At 43.3% G+C, this 21480-nt stretch overlaps 1 protein-coding gene across 4 annotated transcripts in view; it reads left to right on the plus strand.

Annotated features, from left to right (window-relative positions):
* RSPRY1 (ring finger and SPRY domain containing 1) overlaps nucleotides 1-21480 on the plus strand; it is a 300486-nt gene that overhangs the window by 235272 nt on the left and 43734 nt on the right. For all 4 annotated transcript variants that reach the window (XM_086947733.1, XM_086947736.1, XM_086947734.1 and 1 more), the window contains exon 13: nucleotides 20907-21059. In XM_086947733.1, the coding sequence (XP_086803859.1) occupies nucleotides 20907-21059 (153 nt within the window). The remainder of the gene's footprint in view (nucleotides 1-20906; nucleotides 21060-21480) is intronic.

Genomic DNA, 21480 nt, shown 5'->3' on the forward strand with positions numbered 1-21480 from the left:
CAGCACCAAACACACACCACCAGCCAGAGGCACAGGGGCGGCCTGGTGCAGGGTGCGGACACTGTGCTGGGCGCCCAATGCAAGGAAATAGAGGAACTCTGTTTTAAAAACAGGTTGCAGTAGTCGAACCGGAGGCTTACAAAGAAAACTAGCGACAGCAGAGTTAAGTTTGGATGCTGTGGGTCGTAGGGACATCGTTACCCGAGCTCTCCTAGGCCCAGTGGCTTCAGGTGCAGAGGTGTCCTTTGACGTCCGGTTTTTCTTATCGGAGCGGGGCACGGTTGGGGCAGAGATTTGCACTGCAGGCATCGTCGTGCATTCCAAGAGGGGTCAGTCATCAATGGACTTGCACTCAAGATCGTTGGGGAACCTTTTCTGGACCGGTGGGCCACCTCGACTCAGGGTAGAGGCGTCTGGTGCAGAGTGGTAAGGGAACGCCTTTCCGGGGGACACCAGAGTCCTTTGTTCCCCCCCCCCCCCCCCCCCCCCAAAAAAAGGTGGGGATTTGAACAGGGGCTGACATCTACTGCTAGCAGCAGAAGCTGGGCCACATTAAAAAGGTGGCAGGCCTTTGAAGCTTCCATCTTGAGCACTGTGCCCATCCTGGGATCAGTGTGGGTTTATTAAGGGGAGTTGTTTGGTACCAAAATCATTTGGATTCAGAGAGGCCATCATGGTGCTGGGGAACTAGAGTGTCGAGTTTCTAGGCCATGTACTTTCTATGGCTGTCCTGGCACCTACAATATCTAAGAATTGTCTTAAATATTGTAGGGTCATATATGCTCATGCAGATATGCCCACACCTGTAATATAGTGCACCCAGCCTTGGGGCTTTAAGGCCTGCTAGAGTGGTGGCTTACCTATACTTTAGGCAGTGCTTGTTGGCATGACACAGAGGCAGTACGCCATGTTGATGTTGCTGTTTTTCACTGTACCAAGGCATGCAAGCTGCAGGGTCAGTGGCATGGCCTTGGTGAGGGGTCCCTAGGGGGCCCTCTTCAGTTTCCAAGCCCTAGGTACCAAGGGCACCATTTACTAGGGACTTGCAGGGGACTGAAGTAGCCAAGTGTGGAACAGTTTTAGAGAAGCTCTAGCACAGGGGTTGTGGTTGACAGGGAACCGGTGCACTACAATCAAAACCAAAGCATTTTCCACGCAAAAAGTGAGGGATAACCATGTCAAAAGAACATTCTGATTCAATATCTTCGGCATCAAAAAATACATTTTACCCACACAACAGGTACTTGATTTTTCGGATCCAAAACAAGACTCTTTTTATTCACTCAGAGACTGGCAAAGTCGTTGCCAAGCATCCAAAAAAGAGGAATCTGGACACTTCAGAGGAGTCTGAAATACCCTGGAAGCGAAAGGAGACGAGTACGAACAACTCCCCCCCTCCTTCTCCTCCTCCTGATCCAAATCTTCTGATTTCTACCACCTCACTCACCACAACATACTTTTTCACCTCAAACATCGGATACACTTTTTCACCTCAAACATCGGATACTGAGGATGATCATACTGACAGGAGAGGGAATATAGATCCACATGGGGATGGTAATGCACATACCATCCCACATGACGTAGACCCTTGGGATGACTACAACACAGATCCCAACACACCCAATGACCCGGACCGCTATCCTTCTAGGCCATCAGCACCAGATGACCATATTGGGTTCGCACAATTAATAAATAGGGCTGCCCAATATCACAGGGTACAATTACATTCCGATCCCTTAGACTTTTTACTTGAAACACTTGTACCCTCGCAAAAGTCCACACACACTCTTCCAGTGTTAAAAGGCATGCTCAAACATGCCCCCGAAGTTTTTAAAGACCCTGTCAGAGCCAGGATTCTCAACCCCAGGATAGATAAAAAATATAAGGCAGCTCCCAATGCCCCTATGTACATTAAAGGTCCAAACCCTTTTGATTCTCTTGTGGTGTCTAAAGCACGCAAAAGGGCAAACTCGCAGAGTACAGGTGACCCTCCCTCCCCCTCCTGATAAGGAGTCAAAATTAATAGACTCATCTGGTAAATGGGTTGCGTTACAGGCTGCAAATCATTGGCCGATAGCCAATGCCCAAGCTTTATTGGCCAGATACGACAGGGCCCACTATGATGAGCTTGAAAACAAAATGAAAAATGGAAGGAAGACTGCTGCACTCCAAAATAAACGCAAAGTAGTCAAATTTGTAAAAGTTCTTGTTTCTTAGGGAGCTGGAAATGTTCACCCCTCAGTCCTCGAGGTGCTATAAATAATGTCTGAAAAAACCTTACTCCGTGTAAGGATGAATTCGACAGCACTCCTGTGGCGGAATATCAATATCGCCAAATGGTAGATCAACTTATACCAATCCAGTCAGAACAAAATTTAGATCTGTGTCATCTTCATTTAGATGTTGATCATATCATATTTCATCATATGATAGCATATTTATTGATGAATACAAGATGCAACGTTTAACTTCTTCAAACGTATGTCAAATCAACAATACACTGAGACATCTGTCCCCGATGCATTGCGAGCCGAATGGCTCTTCTTCAGGGGGAATGTTCTAGAGAGAAACATGTACAAACATACTAAGGTACTTGTCCATTGGCCAGTCGTGGTACAAACTGTGCTTAATCTGGAATTAATAAAGTAGGGAATCCATAAAGTAAGCCCAAAGTATACTGTGGGTGTATGTGGAGTCTCCAAGTGTAGGAAGGAAAGTGTTAACGGGGTAGCTAATTAAAAAACTGAAGAAAATGGATCCAACAGAATGCCTTAAATAGCAAAAGTCAATAATGAGCGGTAATGAACTTGTAATACAAAAATAATCGACTATAAGAGTTTGAGGCACTCTAATTGAGCTGTTAAAAGTGCAGTAGGAGTCTTAGTCGGTGATATAGTTCGAGCTTATGATATATGGGCATTCTTAGAGGTGGGCAAGAGTCTCTACGTGAGAGGTAGCTGTCGGCGGGATTCTAACAGTGCACACGTGTGTATAAAACGGGTAGGCATAAAGTATGTGATCGTGCTTAAGGTTCTAATGTAAGAGAGGTATTCCAGGTGAGCATTATATTCAAGACCGGCTGCGGAGAATGTAGATGTGAAAATAACGCTGTGCGAGCATGCATATCAAAAAGGGTAAAACCTCACCTCAATGCCGCCTGGTGAGCGTCTAAGCGTGCTTGTGACTAATTTGGCGTCTTCTTGAGACTAAACCCGGAAGACGCAGTGATCGTATAAACAGCGTGAAACAGTGTGGTAATAGAAAGAGGACTGCATAGTGTATGCCCTGCCAGTCCTGTTGTCTGATTGTAAATAAAGCTCAATCAAAAAAGAAGCAGAGCGGAGCCCTCAAATAAGGATCCTCCCGACTAGGGATGGAAAAAGCAAAATGATCATCAAAGAGGTACCGAGTGAAAAGAAAAATAGAATGAGTGGGCACTGTAAACGGACAGTAGAATAAGTAGACACTATAGAGGGACCATACAATAAATTGAAAATAATGATAACTTATATAACCAATATATAGATAGAACTCAAACAAATTACAAGGGATTACAAAGAAGTGTAAATTAACAACAAAAGGTAAAAAAAAGTAAGAGGAAGAAGGAGAAGTAAAGAGGAAATAAAGAAGGAAATAAAGGAGAACACCCATGTGTGTGAAGTTCAAGTGAACTGATGAGGTCAGAGCAAGATTGAATATGACGGGTCAAAAGAAAACAAATAGAATAAAGTCAGAAAGAAATTAAATAAAATAAGGCGAAAAAGAGATATCGTGAGAGAGAAATAAAGTCCAAGAAACAAAGTCCGAGTTTGAAAACAACATATTCCTGACCAGTACAAACAAAAGGCCATCGACCTTATCCAAGAGGGAAAATTAATAACCAACACCTCAATTAAATGTGCGCTCAACACGGCTGATACCGCATCCCATGCCATTAACACTAGCGTTTTGTTGTGCAGGCATGCTTGGCTCCGGATCTCTGGATTCAAACAGGAGGTGCAATCTGCTATCCTAAATCAGCCCTTTGATCAAGAGCACCTTTTCGAACCTTCAGTTGACACATCTTAGACAAGATGAAAAAAGATACAGAAACTGCTAAGTCCATGGGGGCCTTACAATTCACTTTCCCTAGAGGCTCTTTTTGCCACTTCTTCTACAGAGCTGGCTCCAAAACCATTGTCTCAGCACATCCCTCCTCCTCCTACAAGAGCCCCACTTAAACGTCCTTCAAAGAATACTTTCGCTGAGGCTACAGAGGCAACAATGGGAAAGGAAGAGGTCGCAGCAACAAGAACCGCACCTCCCCTACCACCAAACAGTAACTTCTCTGCACTTCCCCCGATCATTCCACTCCTTTCGGAGGACGTCTCTCACAGTTCCTACCTGTCTGGAATTCAATCACAACAGACAGGTGGGTAATACAAATTATCCAGTATCGTTACTGCCTGGAACTCCCCTGTACCCCTCCCCCAAACATTCCTCCCAGACCACGTCCAATGTCCTTGGAACATCTAACACTTCTCAAACAAAAAGTTATTTCTCTATTACAAAAAGCTGCAATTGAACCAGTCCCTTACCTCCCCAAGGCACGACAGTCTACTCCCTCTATTTCCTAATTCCAAAAAAGGACGGATCTCTCAGGCCCATATTGGACCTCAGACCGCTAAACCTCTACATTCAGTCGGATCACTTCCACATGGTCACTCTCCAACAGGTGCTCCCACTACTTCAACAAGGCGACTTTCTCTCCACTCTCGATTTAAAAGATGCCTACTTTCATATTCCTATTCACCCCACTCACAGATAATATCTTGGGTTCATGGTAGATGTCAACACTACCAATTCAAAGTCCTCCCATTCGGGGTGAATACAGCACCCAGAGTGGTCACCAAATGCCTTGCAGTAGTTACAGCCCACTTAACCCCTTGGACGCTCATGACGAGCTCAGCTCGTCATGGTGTACACCTCCATACACTCATGACGAGCTGAGCTCGTCATGAACAATGGGTTTTTAAAAAAGTCAGCGCACAGCAGTAAAATGAGCCCGCACGCATGGTGTTAAGAAGGCAGCACATTCATGTCTTCCCTTATCTGGATGACTGGCTCATAAAAGCCAAGCCATACAGCAGCTGTGTGCAACACACACACAAAACAACCCAACTGCTTCAAGCCTTGGAGTTCATGGTAAACCTTGCCAAATCCCATCTCCAACCATCCAACATACAACAGTATCTAGGGGCTACAATAGACACTTCAAAAGATCTAGCATACCCCAACCCAGTCAGGATAAGCACAATACAAGCTCTAATAGCAATATGTCAACCTCAACACTCATTATCAGCTTGAGTGTTTATGCAATTAATCGGGATGATGGCCTCTTGCATTCTAATCGTCCCTCATGCAAGACTCCAAATGCGTCCCTTACAGCAGAGTTTGGCACGTCCGGGGAACGAGGCTCAAGGTCAGCTAACAGATCTGTTGCTGGTTGACGACCGCACCCATTGCTCTCTGCAGTGGTGGAACACACAAAACCTTTCCAAAGGGCGGCCGTTCCTCAACCCGGTTCCACAAATAGTGCTAACAGACACATCGCTCACCGGCTGGGGACCTCACCTTCAAACCCATACTATTCAGGGCATATGGACCCCTCAACAAAAACAATTCAACAGGAATTACCTGGAATTGTTGGCAATCTTCCTAGCGTTAAAATCTTTTCAACTCCATCTCTTAAACAAGGCTGTCCTAGTCCATACAAGCACATGTCAGCAATTATTCTATACAAAAACCGGGGGGGGACCACACGCTCCCCAGCTTTCACACCCAAAGCATATGAAGGTGGCCATTCCTCAAAACATATATCTCCTTGCAGAACAACTCCCAGGAGTACACAATCAAATTGCAGATCTACTCAGTCTCCAAAAACAGCAGATCCACAGATGGGAACTTCATCCTCAAGTTCTGCTCCAATTCTTTCAAATGTTGGGCCACCCAGAAATGGACCTGTTTGCCACACACCTAAACACCAAATGCCCAAGCTTGGCATCCAGGTATCCACACCCATTGTCCAAAGTCAATGCGCTATGGATGAACTGGTCAGGCAAATTTGCTTACGCTTTTCTGCCTCTCCCACTTATTCCGCTAGTGGTTCAGAAACTCACGCAGCATTCCCTCGCAATGATCCTAATTGCTCTAACATGGGCCCGACAACAATTGTTCACAACCCTCATGGAAATGTCAGTAGTTCCTCCTCAAAAGCTATGCCTTTCACCCAAGCATCTCACTCAGAACCGTAGAGCGATAAGGCATCCCGATTCCAATCAACTCAACCTTGCAATCTGGCACCTGAAGTCTTAGAGTTTGGCTACCTTACTCTCCCGTCAGACTGCATGAACATCATTAAAGAGGCTAGACGTCCTACCACTAGAGCTTGCTATGCTGCAAAGTGGGAAAGATTTGTAATTTACTGTACAAATAACAAAATCATCCCACTAGATGCTTCCATACAAAACATCATCTGTTACCTTTTGCTCCTACAACAATGTAACCTAGCGTATACATCCGTTATACTACATCTTGCAGCAATAGCAGCCTATCTCCAAAACAGACAACATTTGTCTTTGTCTAGGGTACAGCTATCGAGACATTTATGGAAAGACTTAAAAGAATAATTCCACCTAGAGTTCCACCCTGTCCAGTATGGAACCTGAATGTGGTACTTACCAGGCTCATGGGTCTCCCATTTGAACCTATGCATAAATGCGAAATACAATTTCTCACCTGGAAAGTAGCTTTCCTCTTTGCCATCACCTCTCTCAGAAGAGTCAGTAAACTCCAGGTATTAACCATACAAGAACCATTTCTCCAAATCCATCATAACAAAGTTGTTCTTAGGACTAACCCAAAATTCGTCTCTGCTTTCTACAATAACCAGTCTGTAGAACTCCCAGTGTTTTCCCTCTACCAGACTCAGTAGCAGAACGGGCTCTTTACACGCTGGACGTAAAACAGTGATACTTTACTACATTGAATGAACAAAATCCTTTAGAAACAACTTTTTGTGGCTTTCTCCCCACCTCATAAAGGCAATCCTATCTCTAAAACAGGGATTGCAAGGTGGATTGTTAAATGCATCCAAATATGCTATGCTAAAGCCAAACACACCTTAACCATTCCCCCCAGAGCTCACTCCATGTGTAAACTAGGGGCATCCATGGCGTTCTTAGTGTACATTCCCCTAGATGACATCTGCAGAGCAGCAACTTGGTCTACACCACACACGTTCACAAAACACTATTGTGTAGACATGCAAGCAAAACAAGCTTGTGTGGACCAGGCTGTATTAAAAAACTTTTCAAACCACTGCAACAGATACAGGTAGCCACCGCTAAGGAGGTAACTGCTGTGTAGTCTATGCACAAGTATACGATCTACAGCTCATTTTCTTTGAACGGAAAATGCTACTTACCAGTATGCATCTGTTCTTGGCATGTAGAGCTGTAGATTCGTATACGCCCACCCACCTCCCCGGATACCTCTATCTATTCCAGTACTCTCTTACATAGATACATTACACATGGACCTCCTTTTCTGTTTCTTACTAACTCCATCATAACCCTCCATGGCAAAACAATCTGGGGAGGGAGTCGATGCCCCTGCGCACTATCATCCTAAGGAGGAGTCACCTACCTCATGACTACATAAGACTTCTTCCAAGACAAAAACAAAGTGCAAACATCCGAGCCCACCACCAGATGGCGATCTATGCACAAGTATACAAATCTACAGCCCCACATGCCAAGAACAGATGCATACTGGTAAGTAGCATTTTCCATTTAAAACCTCTGCAACACTGCTTAACAGTCTGTGCAGAGCATGTGTATCTACAGCTTCACATGCTACAGATGGATTATGTTTGCCTTGTAAGCATCTATTTGTTGCATGTAGTGCTGTAGATTCACATGTGCCCTCTCACCTCCCCGGAAATCATTGGTTGATCTAGATGATACTCCGAAAATTCACGTAATTTACCTTCACATTGCATGGTCATCACTACAGACTACTTCAAGCTCAACTACACCTACACCTGACATGTTAATACTAATCTGAAGATGATGCTGACGTCCATTTGCGTTACCTCGACAAGGAGTATTCGCAGGATTATGTGACTCGAAAAACGTCTTCGAAGAAAAGGAAGTTGTAAATGCTCAAGAGTAGATGGCAGGAGTATGCAGAGCATGTGAATCTACAGCACTAAATGCAACAAATAGATGCTGACAAAGTAAGTCATATAATCCGTCTCCAGTCTGGTAATTAATGGTCTGGATGCTTTCACACAAATCCTGAAGAGCAGCATGGATTCAGCAGATACAGTGGATCGATCCATGGGCATGGCTGTCACCTTACTCTACCATGCTTGTGTATATTTCACTGGCTTCTCTGGAGATGTAACCCTTAAGGACCTACAAAAGAGGAAAGGGGCATGGGTATTTAACTCCCTTTTCCTTGGTCCCCTAGTAGTATGGAAGCCTGGGTCAAATCTGCGCATTTCCCCCTCAAATCTGTTGGGCAGTACAAGTTCAAAAGGCTTTTCCTAAGCCAGGCTCTGTTGTCTTTGATTCAGTTAATTGGATTGTGTCCCAGGACATTCAAGATGCTTACCTGATGTTTACTGTGGCATCTCAACACTATCAGTTCACGTTTCTGCCATTTGCACTGACCAGTGCACATTGCATTTTAACTAAGGTGAATGCATAGGTAACTTCCTCACTGTGGATGTCAGGATTCTAAGGATTTCTAGACACCTGGTTGGTGAAGGCAGGGCCTTTACTCTGTTGGTTGAGCATCTTCAGTGCGCTATGACCCTTCTTTGTGACTTGAACTTCAAGTTCAACGTTCCGCAGCCCCAACTTGTTCTAACACAAAGGATGATCTTCATAGGAGTAGTGCTTTGCACAACCTGTATGAAACCTTTTCCTCCTCGGAGGAGGGTTTCAGATATTCTGGATATGAATCTTATGTTTCTGGATCAGACACTGATCCCTTAAGTCCTACGTCTATTGGGTCTGAACTCATGCTTTCTGCAAGTGCTACACTCCAGATGGGGCCTTAGAAAACAATGACTCCAGCATCAGGAGTCAGTTCAGTTTATAACTTTATTCGAATGTTTTAAAAACATCATAAAAGTATACAGTTAAAACATTACATATACATAACAAACAAAATGATGAACAGGAAGAACTTTGGCATATGGTGTGGGAATTGCTGCACATAAATTTACGGGAAAACCATACTAAGTCTTGCTCTAATGGATTTCAAAATGAAAGTAGCAGTAAAAAAACATATATCTGGACTTGAAAGTGAGAATAAAAGCCTCATAGCGTTACCTGTAGTATACATGGAGTATTTAAGGAACATAGGCTTAAGATAACAAATACGCTGCGCTTTATACAAAGGACAGAGTAGTAAAAAGTGCGGTGTGCTTTGTTTAGTAAAACTGTCACATGGACAAGGAATAGCTGGGTGAGATTTCATTGTGGGGAAGGCAACTAGGTTATGTGCTATACCTAATCTCAATCTTGAGAGAAAAAACTGATGAGACTGTCTGTGGATAACATTAAGGTACATGGGTATACCACGACTATCATCTTTCAGTGAGTAATGAAAAGTATGTGTGGAATATTCTCTGGTAGCATTACTTCGTGCATCAGATTTCGCCCTCAAATAATCATTTTTTAGTTCCTGTTTGCTCAGAGAATTCAAACAGGTGGGGTCATTACATATATCCATGTCAAACAGATCCTTAACAGTTGAGATCACATATTTTAACCATGGGATACTTAAAACTTTATCCAAGAGTAAGCAGTCCTTGATAATGTCTTTGGTAAAGGCAGTTTCCGTCTTGGTAAAAATGGATTTCCATACCAACAATGGCCTTAATCCGGTTAGATCGGACAGATAATCCAGGTCTAGTTCCGCATGGGTTAAAACAGTGGAAGCCGAAGAAGGAAGACAGAGCAGCCGTTTGAGGAACTTGTTTTCTACAATTTGCAGGGCCCTTACGTTGCAGTGTCCCCACACCCCCGAACCATACAATGCTATCGAGGTACATCTGTGCTTGTATATAGTCAGCATATCAACAATACGGCGGCTTCCTACTTTAGAGGCAAAGCGGAAGACGCCTAGGGATGCTTTCCCCATTCTGGCTTTGACATTTATCTCCTCTGGGGCCCACGATCCTCTATTATTAAAAGTAACACCCAAATAACAAAAATTGGTAACAGTCTCAATATGGTTTTCCTTAAAACAAAAGGGTTTAAAAAGTTTCAGCTTTTTACCACACACCATGACAAAGGTTTTGGAATTATTGATTTTAAGTTTCCTTCTCTGTATAAAATCATAAAACCCGTCCATCAGTTTTTGGAGGCCTATAGGAGTCCTGGAGAGTAGGACAGTATTGTCGGCATAGAGTAATACCGGTATGGGAGTGCCTCCTACTTGGGGGGCATCAGCATGGATTTGCTTTAGTTCTTGCTCAACCGAGTTAATGAAGAGCGAGAAAAGCAACGGGGCCAATACACATCCCTGTCGGATACCAGATCTTACTCTAATCTTTCGTGTGCACTCCCCCGCTGGACCATAGCGAATTTGGGCAGATAGATTAGAATAAAGTGTGGCTAAAAAATGAATAATGTCAGGGGGGGCTCCCATCCCCAATAAAGTTGACCATAACAAAGCATGGTCAACCAGATCAAATGCGCTAGAAAGATCCGCGAAACACAAAAATAGAGATCCCGGTTTGGCCTTGGTATATTTCCCTATTAAAAGGTTCAAGTTGATACATTGTTCAATCGTACCAAGGCCCTTTCTAAAGCCATATTGGGATGGGGCAAGGATATGGTTATCTAAGGCCCAATCTTCCAAACGTGCTAACAGGACCCTACTCAAGATTTTTAGTGAGGAATCCAGAAGGGAGATAGGGCGGTAGTTCTTAGCCTCTCCTCTATCCCCCTTCTTATAGATTGGGATAATGATGGATTCACCCCAGGTAGAGGGGGCCCTGTTATCCATAGCGGCGTTAAAAGCTATGGTCAATAATGGACTCCAAAGGGCTGGATCGAATTTATATAGGTCGATTGGTACCCCATCTGGGCCCGGAGCCTTTTCCCCTTTACTATTCATTATTGCCATATCCACCTCGTGGATCGTGATTCTCGGGATTTCAACTGGGGTAATATAATTAATATAAGAACTATCATTAGGTTCTCCAGTTGGGTCAAAGATCCCTGTAAAGTGTGACACCCAGCCATCTTCGCTAACTTGGGCGGTAAGAACTGGAAATTCCTCTTTTTGGAGGAATGGGCTATTGATGGTACTCCAAAACAGCTTGCTGTCCCGGAGGGCTGCAGCTTGGCTCAGATCTTCCCAGGCTATTTCTCTTAGTTCTTGTTTCCTGAGTTTTAGCTCATTTTTGTAATTAGCCCTCAGGGATGTGACTGCTTCCTTGTCTCTGGGGGTGGTGGAGAGGGCAAGTTTAAGGGCTTTTAGTGCCCTTGTGCATGCTTGGTTAAACAAACCCTGTGTATCCCATTTAGTTTGGGCCTTCTTGGTGGTAAGGGTTTGCTTAATTATGGCACCCAGTTTCTCAAAGTTATTTACGGATTGTTCTGGTGGGGCTTCAGTATCAAGGCAACTAAGTATCATATTTAGGCCAGCTTTCACAACACTACGGTGTAGATTCTCTGATTTTTCCCCACACCACTTGATGCGTATCCCATTTGGCCTACATGGGATAATGTCATCAACAACCCTACCGGAAAGTACATTCCTAGAGAGCTCACAGTATATGGTCATAGTAAGAGCATTGTGGTCACTCAGACCGAGGTCTAAGATCTGTGGGACCGAACAATGGGGAGCTAACCGGTTGGAGATGAGCAGAAAATCAATGATAGAGGTAGTATTTCTCACCGTGAAGGTGGGGGCCAAGTTACCCTCATTATCAGGGGCATGTTGGTGAATGGATACATCAGACTTTAGCATCAAGTTGTTAAGGGAAGTACCGTATGGAGAGTGTAGAAAGTGTAGTAGATTCTCCCCGTTGTCCCCATCGTATCCACATGTAGTTGAGTAGGAGAGGGGGCAAGTTCTGATGTTAAAGTCTCCCCCCCAAACAATATCATAGGATATAGCCGATTTGCAGAGAATTGAGTCCATAACAGATTCAAGTTCATCTACAACAGAAGTACTGGAAGGGTCAAAGATGTTATTGTAGTGGTTAATCGATAGTAAATTTCTGTCCCTACCGACCAATATTTCCAGGATTTGCGAATGGGACCCCACTATATGACTTTCCCTTACATGTATAGGGAGGTGTACAGATAATAAGATTAGTAATCCACCTTTGGCCCTCCCCATTACAGATTCTACCGCATCAGGAGTCTGTTAGCTCTAGTGCAGATCTAAGATTTTGTCCTCCTAGACCTTCACCAGGGGGTTTCCCTTTAACGTATTGGTTGGTTGCCTCTTCAGTCCTCGCCAGTTGCAGGCTAGGCTACCCTAGTTACAGTTGCCTCCTCAGTAGACTTGGGTGCTCTTTTGAGTATCTGGGTATCCAGTTGCGGGCCCTAGGGGAAAAACCAGAGCAGAACATACACATAAATGTGTTGCAGCTTCTACAGTTCATCATACAGTTAATGCGCTCCTCCCTTCCATTTCAGAGAGCACAGTTCAAGTTCTGGCAGACCACGCCAGTGGCACCCATTATATCAGCAGACCGGATGGTGTGGGGAATTGGACTCTGGAGGTGGCAAAGAGGACACTGCTGTGACAGCTGGCCCAACAGTGGAGCGACAAACAGTTTGACGGATGTTGTGAGCCCTTCTACCTGAAGGACCACAAGTGGGATCTCCAGATTCTAGTGTCTACACATTGACCTTTTTTACCTCACTGCAGAACAGTGTTCTGTGTTTTGTGCCATACATTTCCCTCTTAATGGTTGCCTGCAGAATTCCTTCAGATTCAGTTAGTCATTGGCTCCATCTAGTTCATGACTTCGCGGTGATACTGTTGCTACAGAAAGTCCGGAGGAATGGAAGCAGCTGATCCTGTTCACCCCGGACTAGGCTATAATGGTTTGGTTCATCACTGTGTTGGAAAGCAACTCTCTTCTTTAACTGCACATTGTGAACCTGTATTAGGCTGGTCTGGTCGTGATCCCAAATCCACCAATACTGTGTCAGCACATGTGGAGATTGAAAGGTATCAATATTATACAAACTACTGTTTGCAGCTGAGGTGTCGGATGTTGTCCTGGCAGCCAGAAATTCTGCCTGCCACAAAATAAAATATGTCGGCCTTAGAAATAAGTTTGTTCAGGGGTTTGAGTTAGGATAAACTGAGCGCCTTTCAGCCACGCTTTTCCCACAGTCTACACTTGACACTATCCCTTGCACAGAAGAACATTGCTGTTGCAACTGTTGGCTGTTATTGGGGTACCATGTCCATCTTCGTGTGTCTCCAAGTTCAACCTTCTTCATTTAAGTTGCCACTAGAAGAGTGTTTTCTTGAAGGTTTGCTTTACTTTATCCTCCCACTTTGGTTCTTATTACGCATTGTAATTTTAATCATTTTTTAACATTCCTTGTGATTTCCCCATTTGAGCCAATTCAGAGTTGCTCGATGAAACTTCTGTTTTTAAAAACTGTTTTCTTAGTGGCAAAACCTTCAGCCCATATGGTGGGATGGTGGGTTAACTTCCAGTCCCCATGGTTCAACCACCATTCGCTTTATTCTGTCTGGATTAATTGGTGCTTTGCACCTGCCATTCATTCCTACTGAAAGTGTTATCTGTCTTTCACATAACCAGTCCCTCACTATTACTTCATTCTCTCCTCCTCAACCCACAAAAAAAGTGTGCCTGGATAGACTACACTCCAGGTGCTAAGCTTCTTATTATATTGACTGCATGTGACTATACAGTGTGGATGATCATCTCTTTGTAGGCTTTGCCGGAGCGAAGGATGGCAAGATCTCATGTTTGGGAACCTTTTAACCTGAGATCTGTTATGCCTTGTCCAAGGAAGACTGTCCGACTGTTTTACCCCCTTCATAAGGCTAGTCTGCTTCTGTGGCTCCTACCAGTTATTCCGGTGGTTGACATTTGCCAGGCGGCCACATGGCCATCCATATATGGTTTTGCTAAACATTACTGCTTCACAGCCGAGACTCGCAGTGATGGATACTTTGACAGAGGCGTGTTGCGGGACTTCATTGCTAATCCACTACTCAGTCCCACCTCTGGAATTATATTACTTTATTGTCCTTTTGCATGATGAGAGATCTGTGGAAGATGTAGCCATCATAAAGTTACTTTCCTTCGGGAACAATATGTTTATAGAATGTGTGGCTGTAGATACACATGCTTTACATGCTGCTGACATCTACAGTTGGGCTCTCAAATTACAGCTTGTTTTTCTTTGACGAAGTTTCGAGTCACTGGACTCCTTCCTTAGTCCACTATGTGCATGGGCAACGACTCCAACCCAGATTGCTTTCTGCTCAGTGAGTATGTAGTGAAAGTATAGTATATAGCAAGACTAATATGTGTGCCATGTACATGGTAAGCTGTTAAAGAAGGTGAAAAACATTTGCAATACATTGCCTGCTTCCGGGTTGGAGGGTTTGAGCATGTGAATTTGCATCACTACAGGCTACATACAGAAGTTACGCTGTAAGTAACCTTTTTCGATGGATCTTGTTCTGGATCATCCAGTGCCAGATCTCCTGTGTTAATGCAGACAGTTGGGTCCGTGAGTACCCCTGCTTCTATGTGTAATACATAGCCGTCATGTTGTCACTCTTTGCCTCGCATATGGTTGACGAAAGCTTTGAGTACTTTACTCAGGTAGTTGATATGTTGATCATGAAGGATCAAGGTCAAAGATGTGCGCCCCACCTGGTGAACCATGTATCCGTGATGATGGTCGCTTGCATTATTGGGCCCCAAAAAGTCTGCATACCAGGTTGTTGCAGAGAGCAATGCGTGATGGCCTTCATCAATACTAGATCTTCCCAATGAACCTCTATTTGTGACCATTGCCTTGTAAGGGTATTTCTCTGGGAGCACATATGTAGTCTGGCATTTGGCACAGTTGCTATGCAAGAAGCCATCATACCCTAGAGCTTCATTGCAGTCCTGCAACGAGTAGAGGCCGCAGCTGATGAAATGCCATAATTACTAATCAAGGTATTTCCCTTTGGAATCCAGTTTACTGCACCACCTTATTTGAAATTCTTGATGGTGGTGACTGCTTACCTCAAAGATTTTTGTTTATTCTTCCCTGGCTGACTGGCTTCTAAAGTTGCAATTCAGCAGAACGATTTACTGCCATTGTCGAAGTGTTGGGATCTTCTAAAGATGTTTCACCAAGCAGCCCTTCAGATCTCTTCTATGCTGTGGTCAATGTCATTGCTCATTTTCCTGTTACCTCATGCACAGCAATGGATGACACAATTGCAACAGTGTGTGGAAGATCAGTGGTGCACATGCTCTGGCAGCTGGGAGGACAAGCTAACTCTTTCAAAAGCTATCCTTGCTGCTGAGGGAAGCAAAACCTTCTAAAAGGTGTCGATTTTCATCAAGATATGCGTTCTCAAAATACAATGATTGATGCCTCCCAACTGGGATGGGGAGCGTGCATGGATCACATGAAAGTCTCAACAGAGTATTCTCCTAGAGCAGAGTTCATTTAATTTGGCTGTCAAATTGAACTCTGCCACTTCAGCTTAAAAATGAATACCATGTATTATCTCTACTAGCACCGGAGGAACTCTATCCAGAATTCTTTCTTGAAGCACAAGCTATCAAGAACTTGCCAATTGCTAGGCATCTCCACATTACATGAGCCCATTTAACTAAAACGCAAAACTCAGGGCCACACTCCCTTAACCAAACCCTTCAAGAAATCCACAATTGTGTATTAAATGACGGAGTGTTGCACAACTTCTTCTGCAAATGGGCATTTCCCCAGATAGATCAGTTCAGAAACATTGTAAACAAAATATACCCAAACTACGTCTCCAGGTTCTACCAACCTGGCACAATTTAGATACCTTTTTGATAAGCTGGTCAAAGAAATCTGGTTACACATTTCCAACGATACATTTGATTGCCAACATCATAAAACTGATGAGGCAAAGCTCAGGTGATTATTATACCCACAGAAAGGCTGCATTGATAGTTCTATATCTTTTGGACTGTCCATACAAGAGTCTATTGCGCAGAATGGATCTTTTAAATTTTGGGCTTACATCCAGCATCCCAATATTTCATTGTTGATGTCAGCAGCCTGACATCTAAACTCTTACAAAATGGACACCTAAATCTTCTGCACGAATGTATAGGCATCCCTATGGAAGTTAGTTGTCCATCCATGGGTCTCACACCCTTAAATTAACAGAGGAATATTGACACGACCAGATGCCAGGAAGAGGCAGTAAACCTTCTTTTTTTTTGCCAGCGAATTGCTGGGGTTTTCCTTAATAAAGTGCATCTTTCAGCCATTACAAAAGATACAAAAAGTTCATTACAAACCTCCTTTTTTAGGTCTCGCTGGTGTTAGCAGCGCATAGCGCTGCTCCAGCGAAAGACCGTTTTCCGGGAATGGAGGACAGGGGGGTGGTTACGCGCTTTTCCTTGGCGATTTTACCTCATGGGCGCGCACGCCCTGCTCGGCCCCGTGCATATCTCCTGTCCCACATTCACTGCCTCTCTCAATCGTGCGCAGACACAGCCACACTCATGCATGCGCACACACATACACCCACGCAGGCACATCAGGACGCACTTACACACACACAGCCCCACATATACACACGCACAGCTAACAGACACGCAGTCACACATATACATACACACGCACAGCTACACCCACACACGCATGCGCACACACCCCCCACACTCACGCCCCCTCCCCTCCCCTTCCCCTCACCGGCTGACACTGAGACTTGAACCTGGCTCCCGTTCCAAATTCAGATACTATGGCCGTTACCCTCTCCCTCTCCTGCTTTGACTGGTACACTACATATTTCTCAGGACTGAAAAGTACAGAACACTTTCAAAGAGGCACAGGGTCTTCTCACCTGTAGGCACAGTTCTTTCGGATGCCTCCTGAACTCTTAAGTAACAGTGACAGGAGATTCTCCGCAGCGTGCGGCTAGTTCTAGTGACATCATTCACACCAGGGAGGCAACTACGACCGCCATCTTGAGTGTGGCAAGACCCTCCCAGGCTCCTAAACGCGGGCTGCTGTCAGGCGCTTGCTCTGGCAGTATGATATGAATTAGCGCGCTGTGCCCGTCTCTGAGATGTCAAGAAAATTAAACTTTCACCTGCCCCGATCTGTTAGAGGCCGTGTCACGTGTGACATTTTTATGCATTAGATGCGTCCTTGGAATAGTATCTCATGTAAAATTGTAAACATACGCAAGGAGTCTAGCATGTGTTGTAAGATAAAGAGCCAGGAATTGTTAGTATTTGTGTGTGTTCTTTTTTAACTGTAGCAGCGATCCGAGACTTGAGCTCTCAAATGTCTTACTCGTCCTGTCGAAGTTCTTCGTGTGCATTCTGGGGGTTGGAGTGTTTGTTTTTAACGGGGTAAAAAGAGGTTTCAGGTCCTAGAATGCCAAGTTAAAATTTGACCTGGATGAACTTTTTCACGCATTGGCCTAGGAAACTTCACAGCCTGGGTGAGGGCAACAGCATTGAGAACAGCATAGAGAAGCTACATTACTACACTTTAAACCAGCTTTACAATTTTGGGGGGAATTTGTAATGTTTTACAAACTATCACAAACTATCACCGAACTGACATTATAGTTAACAGCTTCCTGTACTGCTTTGGGGACTCAATGTACTGCCTGTATGCAGCTGCCGCTGCCGCCCACTGCACAGCGGTTCCCCCACCTATGCTCCCTTGCACAACAAACATTGCCACTGATACTGCTGATGGTCTATGCCACAGCTATTATGGCAGCCCTCGCTGTCCATGTACCGAGGGCAATCGTCAGCAATGCCTTTCTCGCAGCTGATGTTGTAAGGGGAGTAATGTGATTGGTTCCCATCGGGGTGTGTGGGTTTGTGGATTTTCTCAAAGGGTAAATGGCGTATACAGCTGATAAACTATTTTTAACCAGCATTTGCAATGCAAAAGGTCTCGCTGTTATGTGTGTTTGAGTTATTGGCATTGAAAATGGCTATGCCTTTTATTTTGGTTTTGGTTTATAAAACAAAAATAAAAGCTATTGTCATTTACTATGGCATTAGCTTAAACTCTCATAAATACGAGACCTATTGCATTGTAAATGCTTGTATTTTGGAAGTAACAAGCAGACTTTGTCGATGATAAACATCGTCTCTCTGTGAAGTTACTAAGCAGCTGGAAATGCATGACTAGTTATCCCAAAAAAAAGCAGCCCCCAGACTAAATATGCAGAAGTTCACACTCTGCGACACACACTGTGCTCTTCACGGCCGAGGATATTAACTTTCTGCCATCTCGTCCATGTGTACACACGTCTGACAGAAGCACATGTCAAACCTCCAGGCAAAATAATTTTTCTTTTCCCAAGCCGTTTTCAAACAGAAATATGTTAAAAGCATACTTTAGCCTGTTTGTGTTTATATTTGAGGAGGCATGAAGGGATATAAATGAAGCAGAAAACAGCTTGAAAGAAAAGCTATGCTTTGTAACTTGCAGGTGCTACTTGCAGAACACTGCATGTCGCAGCAGGGAGCGTTACAATTAAATGAGACACCTTGCTGTCTTGCATCCCAACCCACAAACGGACTAGTCTCTTTGCAAGTAAACTTTTAACGAATAGGTACAGTTATTTAATAAGATCAGATTATTTTTCTCCTTTTTCTGTGCATTAAGTGCTACCCTGACTCTTATGGTTAAAGGAGCCAGTCATCAAGCACATCTACATTCTACATTGCCTATTCTGGGTGAGTGTTAGAAATGGAGCACTCTGTAAAAAGAACTGTTTTTTCACTTCTCAATGTTCGGCGGTTTGTTTTAGCTTGTTAATTGGAAGTGCTACAGTAAAATGCCCACGGAGTGAGCTGGCTCGTCCTCTGGCCAAACCCCAAATGTCTCTATTTTCCTAGTTGCTTCTGTGCACAGGCCTTGGTATTTAAAACTGACTCTACTCCGATCTAAGCCGCAAGCGCCTAACCCACCGAGTTCTTTCCCCATATTGTTTAGTTGTTTTAAATTATACCATTACGGTTTATAAAGACAACGTCTGCCACCACATGTGGCTGATTCGCGCTATCAGGACCTAAGTGAAGGTATGGGTTTAGGGAGCATCCACTTTTGTTAGTGTTGCCTTAATTACATTTTGTTTTCGTTGCATCTAGAAACTAGAAAAACAAGCAATTGCAATGTAATAGGTCTTACATAGGCAATGTAAATGACAATGACTTTTATTTATGTTTTAAAAACCAAAACATAAATAAAAAGCCTTGTCATTTACAATGTCAATAGCTCAAACTCGCGTAAATGCGAGACCTATTGCATTGCAAATGCTTGTTTGCAAAGCCCCTGTGATAAAGGACTTTCTAGAGAGAATTGAAAAAGTCTGAATCAATTGTATTGAATTAAATTGACCAATTCATAAAGCTACCTTGTAACATTTTTTGAACTGCTTTCCTTGTATCTACCACTTCAGTCCACAGGGTTATGAACATTTAGGCACTTTGCTGTAACAAATCAAATATGGTCTTCCACAAAAAAAAAGTTGTTGGAAGTATTCATCTGAGTTTCCTCGCAAATGTAGTCTCCAACCTTGAGAAACAGATAATTTCCCTACCTTTATCCAAAATCCTTCCTCTTCAGCGGAAAGAGCTTATGTTCTTCAGACTTTAAAAGGGTTTTAAAGTTCTACCTAGATAAAAGTAAGCATATTGGACAGTGTTATCTCCTTTTTTGTTAATTATGGTCCATTTCTACTAGTTTGGCAACAGTCTATTTCTAGCTGGATAGTTTTATGTGTTTATTTGTTATGCTAATATTACATATCTGGTGAGAACAGAGCCTATTCCTCATGGGGGAAGTTACTACTGCTGCATTTATCCATTTCTGAAACATGTAAGGCAGCCAATTGGAGGTCTGTGCACATGTTTACAAGACATTGTTTTGCATGGCAGGTGCCCAAGTGGGCCATGATATCTTGCATAATTACAAAGAAAGCCCTTGGTGGCTTGGCGTACTACATAAATTATACAAAATAAAGGTAATCTTGGGTAGTTCCCAGTCTTTAAGTGAGAGCAGCTCCTTTATAGGGAGCATACCTAGAACACCACCGAAACTCTAAATCTCCTTGCATGAAATGTCTGGTTTTCTAGCACAATTTTAAAGCATGGAATAAACCCAGTGCCATCCAGGCCAAGCTAAAAAAAAATACAATGCCTTTTGCTTTTTTTTAGGAAAGTCTTCTAGCATAGGATTATCCATGTTTAGCAAAAACATTCGAAAGCCTTTTTCACCTTTAGGCACAATAATACTACTTTGGAGTGGTTAAATACTATTGAAACAAACCTCAAATGATTAAAAACGGCTCCTGACATGCTATGCTTCTCCGACTAGCTATAAAATAATGCAATTAAGCAACTTTCAGTACCAATGGAGGCATACTTTGATCTCTTTTGTTTTCAAGCCGATGTACCCTGCTTTCTTTTATCTGCTGACGCAGTTTTAGTAGAGATGCCCTTTTTAAAAATGTAAAGTAAATAAATGTCAATCAAATGTTAAGTCTATATCAAATTTACTAGGATACTGAATTTTGGGGATTGGGCTACATTTGATTCATGATAATGTAATAATGATATACTTATTCTATTTTTACAGATCTGGATTTTTTGCTGCCGCTAGTTTCATGTCCTATCAGCAGTGTGAGTTTAATTTTGGAGCAAAACCCTTTAAGCATCCGCCTTCAATCAAATTCAGCACGTTCAACAGCCATGCCTTTCTTACACCTGAAGAAAAAATAATTTTACCACGGTAAGAATATGGTTTCTGTGAAATTGAAAGTGGCCATTCTGTAAAGACCTTAAAAATATATCCATATATGACTGTTTGCAGTATGAAGCACAGTGTTGAGGGACTAACTGTTTGTGGGAGGTGCTTTGATGAAAGCAGGGTGGAGGAGAAGGAGAAGAATTTAGCAAGGTCTGCCCAGCCCATGCTGATATTTTCCAGTTTCAGGTTGCACTAGCTGAAACCAAGTTGGCGGGAGAAACATGTGTAGTTTAGAATGAACTGCATTCATTTCTGAATATGTACTTTCTGCAAAATAAAACACAAGACCTACCTGCACTGATAACATTTTCCTTAAGAGTTTGAGACAAGAGACAGAAATAATGTTTCTCTTTGATCAGCTGTCAAAACAAGTGGGCTAGTATTCTAAGATAGTAAGACCATA

Source organism: Lissotriton vulgaris, chromosome 12 (assembly GCF_964263255.1).
Source record: "Lissotriton vulgaris chromosome 12, aLisVul1.2, whole genome shotgun sequence".
In the NCBI taxonomy this organism is placed as follows: Eukaryota; Metazoa; Chordata; class Amphibia; order Caudata; family Salamandridae; genus Lissotriton; species Lissotriton vulgaris.